Below are 18013 nucleotides of genomic sequence, written 5' to 3' on the forward strand. Positions count from 1 at the left end.
GTGGTAGTATGTCTTTGCATGGTTAATATTCATAGTACTAAGCTTTATGAGAGATATTTTTAATATTATGTACCATGGGAAGCACCCTGTCCCTGCCATTAGTTTAGTTTTTCAGTAATTGCTCTCCATAGCTTACCTGCTAGGTAGCTGAGCATGTATTATTCACATCTGGAGCAGAAAAGGGCAGGGACCCAGGCATATCTGCTGAAAAGTCTTGCAAGCTTTAAAAAAAAGCTAAAGTTTCCAATCTTGCTGCAGAATTAGCATGTTCCATAAATCATGTTGATCCTTGATCCAACAGTTTCAGGCTCTTTAAACAAATGTTTTCCAGATCCCAGATTTACTCATCTTTGAAATAGCAAGTCTACTGCTACATTCAAAATAATGCTCGGACCTTCAAAGCTTTAAAATAATTTTCTTCCAGTCCTATATAGTCAGCACAGGAGGAATTACCTGTTACTACATAAATTCAAAAAGGTCTGAAATTTATGTTATATACATCTAGGGATAGGGATATTGGGGTATTTGGGATTTTGAAAACCAAGAGCTGAATCACTGTAACACTACAAACTTGTAAAGAAATGTATATATAAGTTATAAAATGAGCTTAAATTCTCTGAGACAAGACACAAACTCTGCCTTCCCGACCCTCTATTAAAACAATCACACTTCCATTAACAAATCAAGTAAAACAAAGCAACAAAAGAAAGACTGGAGGAAAAACAAAATCTTCTGCTTTAAAAGTTAATTGCAGTTCAGACTTGATGACTTAGCTCTGCTGTGAAAAATAGCTTTTTTCGGCTTCTCTTTTTTTTTTTTTTTTTTCCTTGCAGAATTACATCATTACCTCAGGGTAGTTTTAAAGGACACAGAAGATGATGTATTTCAGTTGACAATGAATACAGCTAGTTGATATGTCAGGAAGTACTGACTGTCAGGTCACTAGACAACGAAACTGTATTTTTAGATTTATGTAAAAGAAGTGGTTTTTTTCTTCCCTTTAGATCCTCCTTTCTGAGGAGCTGACCACTCACACATACCAGGCATATGTACACTTCCACTTTCACAAAATAGCAGATCCAGTAGATAGACTTTGATATCAACCTACCATTCGGATGCCGTTCTCAAAAGCCTGACGTGCTAGAGAAGCAGGTCCATCAACAGTTTTGCCGTCATCATCAGGCCCCCAGCTAGCACTGTAAATGTGGATGTGCTGGGGATTGAGGCTCAGAGACTTTGCTTCTACCATGTCTGTGACATCTCCATCCAGCATCCGTACTCCTTCAGATAAGATGAAAGATACAATCAAGATGACAACAAAACACAAAGAATTCTTTTTTCCTTTTCAAGAGATAATGGCTGTGTGGGACACTGGATTAAGATTTCTAATGTGGAAAACAAAACCTATTTGGATATGTGTTTCTCCAATAACAAATTTTTCCATATGAAGAAATACTGTAAGGTGTAGTACTATGGTCTTTGAGTTTTGAAAACTATCTTCGAGTCATTTAGCCACTTTACAGCCTTCGAACTTTAACAACAAATTTCTATGCTGAAAGAAATTAAAAAGTAATTTGAACATTGAAATCTTTGTGTACTTCATTTGAAGACAGTGTATGCCTCTCATTCTCCTTTTATACTGCAGTGAAACTGCAGCATTTAATTGTAGATATTCACAGTCCTAAGTACACTGACAAATATAAAAAAAGGATATCCACTGACAGGACATGGAAATATTCCTTCTCTGTATCAGATGGCAAAGAATAAGGTGAAGGGAAAGCTCATGTGTACAAACAGATAACCATGTAGCAGCATGGCGACTATAGGAAGCCACTGACAAACACTGTATGTGTCACACTGTTCCACCTGACACTAGAATACTGTGAACATCCTCCAACATGAAGAAGCTTTTACACTGTACAATCTGAAACTTTTGTCCTAAAAAAATCTTTTTGCATGGTTTTTGACAAGTCAATGTGCCAGCACTTCTGAAGTGAATGGTGTCATGATACTTTAAGATTGCTAGACTAAGTAAGGTAAGCTTAAATTTGCAAACTGAAAAGATCCATCAGGTTTTTCTTTTGTTTAAAATTTTGCCTGAAGTTAAATTACATCTGAGAAAACCACCAGTACCATTTTTAACCTACTCAGGAAAGAGAACCTTCATACAGTTAGTGTGATGTTCGATCAAAGGAATATTAAATATTACATCATAATTAGGATGTAACTGTAGAGAGTAATGATCACTTCCCAAAATTAACCGGTTTGAGGCTTATTCCCCTTTAAAAGTCCATTGCTATTTAGAAGCCAAATTTACATATTTTAATTACAGACACATTCCACTTTGCTCATGAGTTCAGACTGCAGTAACTTGAGTGTTTACAAAGACCTTGACTTTCAATTAACAAAAAAGTATAGAGGCTGCTTTGTTGATAGAGGGCCTTTTTTTTTTCTTCATTCTAATTGACTCAAAAATGAAAAGTGATCATATTTCTAAGTTCACACAAAAGCTGCCTATGTTTTGTGAGATAATAAACTTCTCCAAACAGTGATCTCACTATGAACTTTACTTTATAAAAAAAGCCATTAAAACAACTTTGGGAATCTCAGGTTTTATTTTAATTCCTAAGCACAATCTTAGAAAACTAATGATGGTTGGGAGCTACACTTTCATTTCTTTCAAGAACATTAGAATATATTTCATTCAAAATAAAGAGACAATGAGAAGTACACTGCATTTGAAAGAAGGAAGATAAAGCTTCCCTTTATGTTTCTGTGGCTGTGTAGCAAAACTAAGTCATACAGCATTTACCCAGTGAAAAATAACACCAGATGCTGCCATGGCATCTAAGTAATTCACACCAGGTTTTTTAGTTGATGGTGAAGTGGTCAAATCTAAAAGAAGATGGACAAGACTGTGCCTTAGGTGCAGCTCTATTCTGCCTACGACTGGCAGACATGCTTCAAGTGCAGCTTTGATCAAGGATGTCTCAGTAGCTATTTAAAATACTACAACAACAAAGCAGCAAACAACACACTCCTTTCTTTTCTCTCTCCCCTTCTTTTATTTATTTATTTTTTTCCCCAAATGTCTGGAGGAGTTAATTTTGCCGATCACAGAAACTCCAAACTGCATTTGGCATGTGGTGATAGCACAACAAAAGCTGTCCAGAAGGCAATTAGCAGACTGTGTTTCCAGACTGTTCCACCTAAGACTTTGGAGCTCTGTAAACTTTTTCCAATATCTACAGTAAGTGCCAAAATGTAAGTGGCATTTTAATCGGAACAAACTTTCAGCAAATCACAGGGAACATGCGAAACTAAGCTGAAATAAGGTTTTCTTTTAAAATGTTTGTGTTCAATCAGCATCTGACTTAAGCTTAAAGAAACAGCTGAACTAATTTCTCATCAGCTGAAGACAATCTACATCTGTTGTGCCATAACTCAGTGTAACTGTTTTCCTGTCAGGACTCCAGCCCAGCCAAGTAACTAAGCACCCAAATCCCTGCAGAGGCTTTGCAACTTCCACAACCAGACTGCAGCAATAACAGCAGCCTAACCATCCTTTTCTATGAAAAGTCTCACAAACTCTGTAGGTGGTAACTTGCTATATATGACTTCCATGGAGGGTCACACATTAAAGAAACTACCCTTTTTTTGCAAGGCACTTTAATGAAAGAGGCCTATAGCTGAGATAAGCACAAACGACAGGTATACTCCTTAATTTTATTTTTTTTTTACAAGAAATATCCCACAAACTACAAAAGAAATGAAGGTCCAGATTGCATTTTTACTCAGATTTTTGTATCTGCAGATTAAGTTCTGAGACTCAAACTACTGTAGGAGAAGGCCTGGACTTTCTGACAACCGTGTGGTTAGAGGCTCTTAAATATGTGAAAATGAGTCATAGAATATGAACACATGTAACAAAAGTATACAAAGATAATACATGATCTCTGAGCTCATTACTTACAGCTTAGAAGAAAAGTTAGCATCATTAGTGGACCCACCTGCTAATGACTTCCCATCACAACAATTGCTGATTGGATTTGCTCAGCTGACAGTATTTGACGTAATATTGATGGGAAGGATTTATTTTTCCTTTTGCTTTATTTCCTCACTATCTCTGATATGCACAGAGAAACAGCAACTCCCACTCTGAATTAAAGTAAAGAATACTCATCTTGGCAGATTAAATTCAACACCACTGTTGGCAGGTGTTCCTCTTTATAAAGAAGGTGTAACTGCTTTACATTCACTCTAGTTTCTTCTCCAAAATAGCCAAAGGAGGGTCTTTAAATCCAAGGGAAATAAGTGAGCCGAATACTAGTTCAGTACAATATGATTCAACATTTTTACACTCTATCTGGCCTGTGGAGAGGGAGCACAACCACTGCATATTCACATGTGTAGCTTATGGCTTTTATGAGTGAAGAGAGGGAGGCATGCCAAATACAGGTCAGCAGCAAAATTCCTACATATGAGCACCCAGTGGAAGGGAAAAATCCAACCCCCCTTTCCAATATCTTTCAGCTCTCTTTTGTATCTGACTTTCTGCAGATTGTCTGTTGAGGTCTTATTTTCAATTACCAATGATGTTAAAAGGTGGTACACGATCATGCTGCCACTCTAATATTTTCCAGTTTTCCTTAAATAATGGTGATACTAATGGTCCACCAGAATTACTGTGCTGAGAGGATAATTATTTTACTTAAACTAGACCAGTGAAAATTCTTGAAAGCTGTTATATTCTTAGTACGAAATAAATAAACACATTATGGAAAAGGTACACACATGCTGCCTTTGCTTTTATATAAATTGTGTCCACACCACGTTCATCTGAATCAGTTTTTACAGTATATTTAGAAAAACTTGTGATTCTGCTAATATGCCTGTTGTTCCTTTTTTTTTTTTTCTTTCTTCAAAAACATTGTTACTGCAGATTCCTAGTGCCAAATAAATAATAACCCATTAAGAAACCACTGTTAATAATGAAGAGTTTCACAAGCACATGCCTAGGCTTTTATATGTCACGCCAATATCCAACCGGCAAATGAAAATTTAATTCCAGAAGTCACCTTTTATTTGTATCATCACACTAACTCTTTTCAGATGCTGGTTTGAAGTAGTAAATTTGTTCATAGCTGCTTGTACATGATCAAATGCCCTGCCTACATGAGACAATCTGTTCATCTGCCACAAGTTCACTTGGCCAGCTCAAGTATTTTAAAGCCTTCTGACACAGGAACTTTGTGCAGGCAGGCTCTTTGCCTGAAGTCAAACTGTTTATCTGCATTACTCTAGCCTTATGATGGATCAGATATTGCCTATCCTATTGAAGCTAGTAGGAAAACAGAACCATCTCTCTGCTTTGGCTAATTTAAAACACAGTTGTGTTCACATTTGATTTGGATCAAAGTTGTACTGATCTAGTAGGGAAAAGATACAGTAGTGTTAATTGCAGAAACAGCCGCAGCCCTGCCTGCTCATTTCTGTACTATCATCTCCTATGGTATATATGTATAAACATATTTTTGTTTTCACAGATAGGTTCTGTTTTAGAACAGAAAACTGACAGCTAATGAATTTTAGCTACAGGTATTTTGCTGAATGCCAACATACCAGTCCCATAATTCCATCAAAAATGGAACAGGGTAAAACTTCAATTGAAGTACTAAAATATGGCACAGGCAGGCTACAGCTTAGAAGACATGTAGTTGACATCTTTACAGTCATTTCCAAGACCGACTGCCAAAAGTCTTGAGTTGCTATTGGCTAAGAACTGATAGAAATCACCTGGAGCCTCTTGGCTGAACAGAGCAAAGAAGTATTATTAAATCTCATGCTGTGGGCAATAGTCCAATCACATCCAGGGATTAAAAGATCCTCTTCAATCACAGCCAAACAACACAACAAAGTTCTAAGTTTTCACAGTGTTTTTCTTGAGATCAATACGCGAGGCAATGTTCCTCATGTTTACAATTTACTTCTGATTTCTCTGAGCTCATTACTTACAGCTTTGGATCTCTAAGGAAACACAGATGTTCTAGTTCTGGGTTTTGTGTTTTCACTGAACGTCTCACTTTCTATGTTACTGTGTTTACTGAGAGGCAGTGTTCCCAGGAGCACTGGAGAAGTGTCACCACAGACAAACTCCTTCAGTACTGGTCTTCAACCATCACTCTACTACTGAGTTAACACAGTAATTACACATAAAAACTCTTCCTCTTGTTGAGAAAGATGAGAATGTAGCATTTTGCACAAATGTCTCTTTGGTTTCTTTTTTTGTGGTGGGAGATTGTTTCACATACCTCCAATCTTGGCATTAAAGGCGATTCCCACTGTGCAGTGTGAGTTGTTTGCAGTGGCTGCCACTTCTCCAGCACAACGGGTTCCATGCCTAGAGTCAGACAAACATTTTTTCAAGTAAGCACACACTGTTGGGATTTACAGGCATCGGCTTTGCTCATCCTCAGGTGCTAAAGGCAGAACTATCCACAATGTCCTGCACTATTTAGTGCCCCATAGTAACTTATACCCACATTTGAACATATTTTAACATCATTATCACAGTTAACTTAACCTGTTCGTGCCTGGCTTCCCAGGTACTGGAAACACATGTAACAAAAGTATACAAAGATAATACATGATCCCAGCAACAGAAAGAAGACTTGAGCACTGATTTTTGATTTTAAAGCAGTTCCTATGTTATGCACAGAATTGCTGTCCTGCATTCTCTCATAATATCCTCATGTTGCTAGCATGTACACCTCCATTCAGTGAGTATCCTACTCAGCCACAAGACATGCCACATTTCCCACGGAGACTGTGCCAATGCTTAACAATGCTTCACAGGCATGCCTACAACGGGCTACAGGCCAGGTGTAATCAAGGCTGCCATATAGGCATGTCATAGTCATGTCTTAGGCCCACAAACCTGCTGTTCTTCCAGGAGCAGAAAAAACAGCTGGAGTATAGTTTCGCATCAGTATTATGCTCTGTGCCTGGGATTTGGACTGCAAATGTATGATTTTGAGAAGCTGCTGAATGAGAACGCAAAACCTCTACTAGTTGCTTAAACCCTTCTGTGCAGTCCAAGGCCAAAGGAGTCTCACCTAGCCCTGATCCATGCCCTCTACAGCTGTAATACATATGATCACTATGGTAGGAAAGCTGGCTCTGCTTCCTTTATCACAGGACATTTTGTTGGCAATACAAGCTTCCCTGGGTGATTCCCATCAATAAATTTTACCCTCATCCTTGTGCAGCTAGGCAGTTTCTCTGCAGAAATGTGACTTAACTAACAAGGAGCAGACAGGGAAATTCAGACTGTTGCTGTAGAGAGGTGCTATGGTTTTTCATTCCAGAAAGGAAAAGAGAGTAGAAGTTGAAGAGATGAAGACAGAAAAATAATGTTGGGCTTGGACAGTCATGAAGAAAGGACTTAAAAATTGAAGGCTACAACATGGCAAGCACTTTAGGTGAGGTCAGTTGTGTACACAAACACTCTTCTACTGACGGGTGACAGACTGCTTACATCTGGAGAACATGGGTGTTTTTGAACTAAGGTTGATGCCCACGTAACAGACAAGAATCACAGTTGCTTTCTCTTGGTACAACTTGTTTTGGGTAGAGTCACTTCTTATTTCCATATTATTAGTCTAATTTTTTCCTCTTGACCTTCTGAGATACTTTGATGAGAAACACTACAACAGGCTATGTAAAACATGAACAACAACATGACTAGGAAAAAAGGAAAAATGCAAGGAATAAAAGTGATTGGTGCTAACCTGTTAGAATTTTGACTGAGACAATTAAATTTATCAGGTAGCTTAGAAATATGTTCTCTGAAAAAGTGTAGTCTTTACTAACAAAACCAAAGTGATAATCTGGATGCTGATGAATTCTAAAACTGGATTCATAGTCATATGTATAGCTTCTTGAATCACTTCCTATTAATCTGTTCACAGTTCATCATTTAATTGCCAAAGTTGATCAGATATTTTTTCAAGAACTAATTTTATTTTTCATGTGAAGCTGACTTTTCAAGCCAAATTTTCTTAATTCAGAAAAAGCTATAATAGTTGAAATTGATACAGCACTATTATAACCCATTATCAAATTACATTCCAAAGCCCCAAATGTATCATTCAGAAATCACAAAGCATAGATTATTACAGTCTTTAAAATGTAGTATACCTGAACATAACAGCCCAGTGCATGTATTTTACTAACAAACCTGCTTGCATGGTGAAATGTATATGGATGAGGTGCAGCTTCCCAGAGGGGGACTGTGTTGGTTAGAAACCCCTCCTGGGTACAAAGCTTAAAAAGAGCATGAAATGGAAGGGAAGAAGATTTTTTCAGTAGAGAAAGGGAACAGACAAAATCCACACATGGAAGACTGATGCTGCCTGAAGAGGAATGGAAGAAATATCTACAGTTTCTCTGGAGTTCACGGCACCTTAGCACCTTCAAAATGTTAGGGTTCCACCAGATAACCAAGCAGACCCCAAGGTCAATGTTATGTTTATACATAGCAGACAATGTGTAGTAAGGGGCTGCAGATCATGAACCAACTTTCAGTAACATGGGATTAAATGAAACCTGAAACGGTACCCCAAATTCTACCTGAAATGGAAGTAGCTGCACTGTTAGATGTACTTCTACGATCATTAAGAAGCAGCCAAAAGTGGCTTGGAGGTATGATAACATGTATTCAGTGAATTAAAGAACAGTATGAAATTTCATGTGAATTTCAGATAGAAAATAAATAAATAAATAAATTAAAAAATAAAGCCTACTCTAGAGAGAATTAGATCTTTGGACAGTTTTGTGATATGCAAGTTAAATTAACTTTGCTGAATATTTCACTAATCTTCCTGCATAGGAAAATCCTTTTTATCAACTTTAGAGCAGTAATGTTATAAATTTATTTTGTTAGCAGATTTTTATGCTAGATCGTTGCTTCTCTGACAAGATAATTGCTAATTGCATCCCACATTTATATGGGAAATGACAAAATTAAAAGTTGTTTTATTCATTTCAAGGTCATATATATAAAACTGCATATCTCACAAACAGCTTCCCGCTGCAAGAATTCATCATATATGCAACTCAATTTGTTTTAGTATGTTATCTTTTATGGGTCCATTAAGTAATATTTCAATTATGTTGTGAAAGGAAAGACTTCGTAAAATCTTGCATATAAAACATTATGTTCCTTCTACACTGCTTTTCATTTTCTCTGTCCTAGATTCTTCTTGTGGTCTTCAGCTTGGAACAAACTCTAAATCCTACAAGTGAAATTAGAAAAGCTCCTCTTTAATAACTACAATGATTACTAACTAGATAAACAAATATGATGAAACTGATGCTTGAGATTGATTAGTTTTGCTTTTGATCTGTGAGAAATTTTGTGGAAAATGAAATCAGCAAAATTTCAAATTACAGTTTATGGAGAAAGCATATTATAGGACTTAACCACTAATGGGAGGGGAAAAAAAAAAAAAAAAAAGGTTAAGGTGCTTTCAAACTAACATTTCTTGTGAATTAATGAAATACATCAAAACACAACAATCCTATATTGGTAGGATGCTTGCATTGCACAACTGGTTTAAAAAAGATGGTGCAGTCCTAGAACAAAGCATGACTGCCTTTCTCCAAAGGCCCATCTTGATAAACTTCAAGGGTCAATGCTTCATTTCACTGGATCCCTTGCTAGCACATATTGGTGGGAAATAAGTTCCCAGGCTACTAAATAACGCTTTGAAGAGACACTCAGCTAAAAGGTTTAGCACTTATCCTTTGTGTTCATGTCAGTGCGAAGCAGTATTACAGAACAGAAGCATGAAAGGATATTTGGCTATGAGACATTCTGCCCACCTACAAATTGGTCCTCTACCTGAAGTCTGAAAGAAAGAAAATGAATGGAAAGAAGTAAAGCTTTCTTTTGTTATGATTCACAACAAGACACACACAAAAAATTTCCATTCAAAGTGATATTCAAAGATTTAGGCTCAAGAGGCCACCAGGTAAAAGAAAGATGTCACATCCGTTAGCTTCAAAATAGTTGTACTTAAACACTTACTGAATTGGCTAACACTTTCTACCATAAAACTTATTTCTCATACTGATTATGTTTAACTACTTCAGCTAATTTTTCCATTCAGACAACTATACAAAACTTTTTTCAGAAATGTATTCATTTTCGTCTATGTGATACACAGAACGTGAAAAACAAACAAACAAACAAAAAAAAACAACCACCAACAACAAAGAAAATGCAATTCAGATTGATTTTCATCTCTCTGTATAAAGTTCATCAGTTTGTCACTAACAACAAGCCAGCAAGTGTTGTCAAAGACCTACATTAGAAGACCTTAGTGAAGATAAATTCTCTGCCTTATTATGCCTCTGCTATTAGAGGGATAAGTGGAAACAAACTGTCAAAGAATTATGCCTCTGTGGAAAGCTGTATGCTACTTTTTATGTGCATGAAAAGTGCTTGAGCACCTGGACAGTAAAGGGTCTTTTGATGGCTTCCTGAGAATAAGATAAGCAAGAGAAATGTAAGAGCTGCACACTATTCCGTTATTCAACGTGACTTTTTTCAGTAGTAGATTTTACTAAATTTTCTCAAGAAAAGCAACAGATTAAAATTTCAGGCAAGGGCTGGAAAGGGATGGAAACATGCACGTCCCATTATTTACCATAACTCTCCATCCCAGTAACATACAATTTAAACATATGACATCTATCTTTCAATGATCAATCTTGATTTGACTTTCAGAAGAGGAGGAAGGTATAAAGCACCAGGTAAGATAAACATTAATTGATTAACAGCTTGCCTCTGAACATTTAGAGTAAGGAAATATTCAGTTAAGGAAGAAAGCTGCCAGTATTTTGAAAATCCCTTTCCACGTAAATTGGCTCTGCATTTCAGAGTCTCCATCTCTGACAACCATTCACTGAACCCAGCAAACACTCTGAACACACATTTCTTTGCAGTATTTTATTCTTTGGAACTCACCAAGTATTTCAGAAGACAAAAAGCTCAGGAGACTGGAGGATTTAAAGCCCCACAGCCTTTCATGACACTAGCATTACAGCCCAACCCACTTAAACCTGTCACCACGGAGTCTTTTCAGACAAGGAACTTAAGGAAAAAGAGTTTCAGAGTATTTCAATGCAATTCCATCACAAACCCTGGTCTTTGGTTGTACCAGTAATTTACTGAGGTTTTCTAAGAGATACTCAACACAGAAATGAGCTTGTGTAAGGAACAAAGAAAACAGAGGCTTGTTTGTTTGTTTTCATTGAGGGAAATACTGATAGAAAACTTCACATCACAGCAAATTCTGTGCTGTGCATATTATGAGTGGATATCAAATAACTGTAAAAAGATATGGTAGTCTAAATGTTTACATAAAGTTACATTCATTTTAATGGGCGATGCTTGAACAGCTGCTCTTTTATTTTTGATAATATAGCTTCCTTCCTTAACAAAACCACATAATAAATACATTAAGCTGTGCATAAAAACAACACATTGATATAAGAGAATAAAAAGTGTCTATTACAAATTACAGTAGAATCCCAGTAATGGAACTTGTAATGTGAACTAATCAGGATTTCCATTAACCACTAACTAGTCAGTGGTCTTCTGCCTAACAAAAGTGCAAACTTTACACTGAATATATTTTACAGAAAATTAAGAAATACAGATTTAAATGAACTTTACAGATTCTGCTTTATCCAGATACAAAATTTTCATCAGCAAAGTTCTGATTCTGTTGCCATAGAGAGATACTGACGCCATTAGTCAGGGGACAAACTTGAAAGACTAGTTTACACATAGTAACATGGACTGAAAGTTGTAGCTACCACCTATGTGTCAGTACAAACTACACAACTGCCACCACTGTTTCCATTACCCAAGTATGGTTGACTTATATCATCCTGAAATCCAAACATCTACAGCTGCATTTGCATCACTGACAAGTGAATAACAAATGTTAAAATAAATAGTTTATCACACCTCTCTATGGAAGAAGAATGAAATTTTAGCCAGCTATTATTATGTGAAAGAAATGTATTTTTTGAAAATCTCTTCCTCAGCTGAAGTTTGAAGTGCATTCAAATATCTCTCTTATACTGGAATATATTTGTAAGTAGGTAACTGTGATATCTGAGGCACTGCATTGCAATAACTGCTGGGGAAAATATGTACTTTAACAGCAAGCATCAGAAACACATTTTGTCAGAAATGAATTTTATTGCATTCTTGAATAATGCCTTATGTAGTGCAGAATAAATTGTGTCTTAGATCTGTTCACATATAAATGCCCTCTAATCTGGAGGATGAAAAATACTTTCTAAACTGGCACTAGATTGGGATGTTGTTCTTGCAATGTCGGAAAAAAGTGCACATATACCAATTCACAGAAGTTGAAAATATAGGCAAAGGAAAAAAGTATTTAAAACACAATCTGCTACTACCCCAAAATAATAAGAATAAAGCTATTTCATGAAGGGGAGATATCTGGAAATCAACAGTGGAGAAAGAAACAACAGAGTAAATGTGAAAAGCAAGTTACACAAATCTTCAATGTGAGATATCAGGAGAAATGCCAAAGACTTGGGTGTTACATAGCACAGACAGGATCCTGTTTGTGAGCGTCAAGTAGTGTTGTAATGTGGTTACAGCACAGGACTGGAAGCTCTCTTGAGTCAGGTTCCCCAAGGCTAATGACTTTTCGCATGATTATGGGAAGTTACTTAAAGAATAACTTGAAAGCAGCTCATCTATTCCTCACAAATAAATCAACAATGACAGCATTAAAACAACCACATGGAACACTTCACATCCCAGACATTTTAAACTTAACAGTGTGGGTAACAGTGATCCTGCCCTGCCATTCCTTCTAAATTTGTTTTCTATTAGTAGCAGGCAGCTAATTTGTCACAAGTATGAAGTTCTGATACAAACACAGCAAAGGAATGTGGTTCCAAAATATTAATTACCATTTTGCAGTTTGTTTATGTGAGTGTGTAAATTAATCAATGTTTAAAACAAATTGGCCTTTTCCTGTATTTTCTACCAAAGAGAAAACAAACACTGAATAGCAGGACTGACAGAACCATTGTAGCATGGCATGGAAGTGAGAAATAGGCAAACAAAATCACCAATTAATCTATTTAGCCATGAATGTAGTTTTATGTATTCTAAACATATTAATACACATGCGCACACATACACTTTTACAGATGATTTTCTAACCCATGGTTAAAATTTTAATTGAGGTAGCTTCCTGCAGGGAAAATGGTGTTAGTGGATAGAAACAAAATATCTCAAAAGACACCAAAGAGCAAAACAGGTGAGGGTTTTTTTGTTTGTTTATAAACAGCCTCTCATATTACTGTACAGTAATCTCCTGAAGTCAGGAAAACCAATTCTTTTTCAATAAACCAAATCACAAATATAAACAGCACACTTCCGTTACTGTGTGCTGGAATTAAACCTATTTAGCACAGCACTGCAGCCAATGCTATCTTAGAAGAAGCTTGCTATAACTAATCAAAAGGACAATTATGTTTGCTCTTGAAATAGAGCAATTATGAGGCTGTCTTGACTTCCAGGTTCCCCTGACACAAAAGCAAAATAATCCTATTTTCACCTAATTCAAGTTGTTAAAGATGATGTATGAGTGATGGAAAGTCACAGAATGAGCAGAATATTCCTCATGCAGTTTTACCAGTCTTTTTAAGTATCAGAGGTTGGCTGAGCCCTCTTTGTGTGCATCCCAAGGAACAGAGGGGCATATACATTTAGGAAGGACTACATATCTGTCTATACTGCTCCCATCCTTAAACTGAGACACGATGGTTTCATCTGTTGACTCAGGATGTACAGGGAAGAGAACAAATGAAACCCCAATTTCAAATCTCATACATATGGAACTTAGTGAACAAAAATGGTATAGGGACAACAGTATTATAAATCTTAACGAGGAAAAAAAGATAGCAAAATCAGGCATTTTTGTACAATAAGAACTCTTGTAACCACCCTGCAAAAATGGCCAATGTAATTTTTTTAAACTTGACTTACTGGTTCAATACTGTAATTAAACTGGCCCTCCCAAGTCTAAAACAGTGTTGGGGAACAGAACAGATTATCAGCTAAACCATAGTGCTTAAACTCTGCACCATCCCAATAACCTTGGCTCTTAGCAGCGGTTAGATAACATTCTACGCTTCCATACAGAAAGGAATATTTATAACTTTGCTAAAAATAGCATCTAGAATTAAGGAATCATAGAATCATAAAGATTGGAAAAGACCTCCAAGATCAACAAGCCCAGATGTCAACCTGCCACCAGTATCTTCTCACTAAACCATTTGTCTTAGTACAGCATCTAAGCATTTCTTGCACACCTCCAGGGGTGGTGACTCCACCCCCACCCCAGGCAGGGCATTCCAGCATTTGACTGGATTTTTGGAGAAGAATTTTTTCCTAAGCCACTTCCAGTATCATCTTCTTGGTTCAGATACAGTCCCGCTCATAGATATTAATACTGTCAGCAGTTGTCAGCAGTAAATAATTTACATGGGATCATTCAATGTTTCTGGTATCTCTGGTGGAAGACCACTTTCTCTCCACCAAGTTGAAACACCTTGTTTCTTTCGGAAGAAGCAAGAATACCATGCAGGTCTGTCATCATATGGATAATGCAAGCAACATATCAAATGAAATTGAAGATAATTTTCTTTCTAGGAAAAGTGCCACTATTTCATAGTCTTATATGAAGCCACATATATCCAGCCACTATTTCAGAGTCTTCTGTGATCTTGTGTGTAGAAAAGCTTCTCTATCTGAACACAAGCATGCTGGATACATGCATGGCCAAAGAAGATTATCTGTCCCCTTGCTTCAGCTGTTGCTACAGTCTTATAATTTGGAAACTTAGGAAATGTGTTTGAAGTGCAAAGAATTGGACATGTTGCACTTTCATATCAATGCGACTCTAATTCTGAGACAGAGCAGTTAGATGGTGGTTATGGAAGTGCTAGAAAGCTGAGGGTGAGGATAGAACAAACATGGAGCACATGGCCTTCAGGCCTCCTTTGTCTATACCAAGCTGCCTCTCAGAGAAGCACCTGTAGGATGATATCCTGAGGTTAGTTGTAGAGAATAATACCTAGGGAGTGAGCAAACTGCCTCAGAAATAAGATAAATCCTGAACAAGAAAGCTGCAGAGGAAATAAAATCTCTAACAGTTTGTATTCTCATTCCACAGACAATGCACTGTGCCCTAAAATAATGTTTTATTCAAGTCTAAGTCTGTAAATGGCGGCTTGAGCCAAAGAAATACTAACTGTGTATTTAAAGTAAACAGATGACTAGAAAATAACCTTAGCAGGTGCCTCACAGGCACTCTTTCTTTCTCTTTCCACTTTTTATCTCTGGCAAAAGACTTTGAGATCAATGCAAAAAAAATTAACTTACAACATGATGAAAATCTTGGAATTTTCAAAGCCAACATAGTACGCAGGCATACAATTGCAAATGCAAAAATCCCTAAACAATCTAGTGAACATGCAAAATTGAAAACATCCATATATCATCATAAAAAGTGACTAGAAAGAAAAGTGTCTCAATAGGAAATTTCAGAAAACCACTAGTTTCTAGTGGTTGTCACTGTGGCTTCATGAATACGTACTTTACTAAAAAGCTGCACTGATTTAAGAGAAAAGACTTTAAAGTAAACATGATTAAACAAATAAGAAATTTTTTTTGCTGCCAGATTCCTTTAGGGTTAAAAAAAAAAAAAAGTGTTAATTACAAGAATCAAACAATTTAAATTAACATAAATATATTTAACAGATGAAATTTCTAAACACATTATTTTTATCATGCAACTACATGCCTAATGAGCATAGGGTAAGATTCTATTAGTGTTTTTTTAGTCTAGAATCAATCCTAATTTGGGAGCAAGACCTCAGATTGCAAAGAAAGATAGTGTGATTCCAAGCATTACTTTACACAAGTTAGAAAATCTTGGTATGCCTTATGAATGCTTCCTATTAACTTAAATAGTGGGTTTATTTAGTAAGCTTCATTAACAAACTGTTAGTAGTTTTTAGGATTATATGGCCATGTATAGGTGACAACATATTTATAAATGTCAATGGCTTTAAAATGCTTTACAGTAAGAACTGGAATACTGACCCAACGAGTATGTTTGGAAAATCCATTTGTATCATAGAATCACAGAATGGTTTGGGTTGAAGTTTGGTTTGCCAGAATGAGAATATAAGAAACACCTCTACTAGAAGAGCCACAGCTTTATAATGATAATTTTCAGAATGAAATATAAATTTGTTATCACTTTCTTAGCTTTCTCTAAGCAAAACACTGTACTGCATCTGTAAATAATGCAAAATTAAAAGCTGGGAATATCCACATCTTTCTGCATAACCTAGCTAACTGTGAAAAGCCAGTGAGAGGCAGGAATGTTTTACTTCACCTCGGTACTGAGCAGAAATCCACCCTGTAATTTAAAAGAATTTAGAAGGCATACAAAATCATGCATAAGGAAATTTAAGAACATTGCATTTCGATCATTCTGTGATGGTATATACTGTTATTTCATTGTTGCGGCATTTGTTTTTTCCCCTAAATTATCTGTATTTCACACAATTACATGTACATGTGCATATGCGCAAAGAAAGATAAAGGAAGGAGATACTGAGGGACTTCTGAGGAAATTTTTGTGCTCATTAGGGAGGTTACTTGCTACTTCTAAAGGTTCTGCTATTTTCTAAGTCTCATTTTTTAAAATCCTTTCTAGGTAGAACATGGCATATAGGGGTACAAGTAAAAATATCTTCTATTAAAACATCTGCACATTGGGTTGAACCCAACAGGCAGCTATGCCATTATTCTGGTTCCTTCCTTAGTCCCTGACACTGGGATGCAGAAGAGAAACAGAAGGACCAAAGCATGAAAACGTTAGAGTTGAAATAAAGATGGCTTAATAGAGAGGGAGAAAAAAAAAAGTGATAAAAAGGAAGTCGCTCACCACACCCCACATGCAGACAGATGATCACTCAGAGTCTGAGCAGCAGCTAGTTTGGAAAAATACTCCCTTTCCACCCATTTCATTGCTGTGCACAAAATTACATATCATGGACTAACCATTTCATCATATAGGGTCAGTGATCCTGACTCTGCTCTCTCCCAGATCCTTGCTTTAAGAGCAGTCATAAAAAGGGAAAATGTTGACACTGAACAGGCAGTGCTCAGCAACAACTGAAACACAGGTGAGTTATCAACACCACTTCGGTCACAGACCTAAAGAACAACACAATATGGGCTGCTGTGGAGAAAATTAACTGTCTCATCCAGACCCTGTACAATCTGGTCTAACTATGAAAAACAAGACATAAATATGAGATAACAAATAGTTTTTCAGGACTATTTGCATTCTGAGTCTGCCATGGCTAAAATAAAGTAACACTAATGCCTACATTATTTATCACCATATATTCGTGGCTGTGAGCCTTTTGTGTTACACATTCATTATGCTCTTAAATATTTTATGTTCTGATCCACATTTCCTGCTTCACAAGATTTTGTATGACAATACGTTATCAAAGAATCACAGAATGGTTTGGGTTGGAAGGGACATTTAAAATCACCTAGTTCCATCCCCCTGCTATAGCCATAGGTACCTCTCTCTAGACCAGTTTGCTCAAAGCCCCATACAGCCTGGCCTTAAGTGCCTCTAGGGAAGGGACATCCATAACCTCTCTGAGCAACCTACTCCAGTGTTCCACCACCCTCAAGGTAAATAATTTCTTCCAAATATCTAGTCTAAATCTACCCTCTCACAGTTTAAAGCCATTTCCCCTTGTCGTGTGCTTACACGCCCTCCCCAGCTTTTCTGTAGGTCCCCTTCAGATGCTAGAATGCTGCTACAATATCCCCCCAGAGCCTTCTCTTCTCTAT

The 18013-nt window shown here is 36.7% G+C and overlaps 1 protein-coding gene across 3 annotated transcripts in view; it reads right to left on the minus strand.

Moving 5' to 3' along the window:
* PCSK5 (proprotein convertase subtilisin/kexin type 5) overlaps positions 1-18013 on the minus strand; it is a 246399-nt gene that overhangs the window by 140905 nt on the left and 87481 nt on the right. For all 3 annotated transcript variants that reach the window (XM_015849157.3, XM_085529930.1, XM_015849159.3), the window contains exons 6-7: positions 6312-6400; positions 1109-1281 (exon numbers count right to left, since the gene is read on the minus strand). In XM_015849157.3, the coding sequence (XP_015704643.2) occupies positions 1109-1281; positions 6312-6400 (262 nt within the window). The remainder of the gene's footprint in view (positions 1-1108; positions 1282-6311; positions 6401-18013) is intronic.

The sequence above is a fragment of the Coturnix japonica genome, chromosome Z (assembly GCF_054131305.1).
Source record: "Coturnix japonica strain WE chromosome Z, WE-NBRP24, whole genome shotgun sequence".
NCBI classification, from domain to species: Eukaryota; Metazoa; Chordata; class Aves; order Galliformes; family Phasianidae; genus Coturnix; species Coturnix japonica.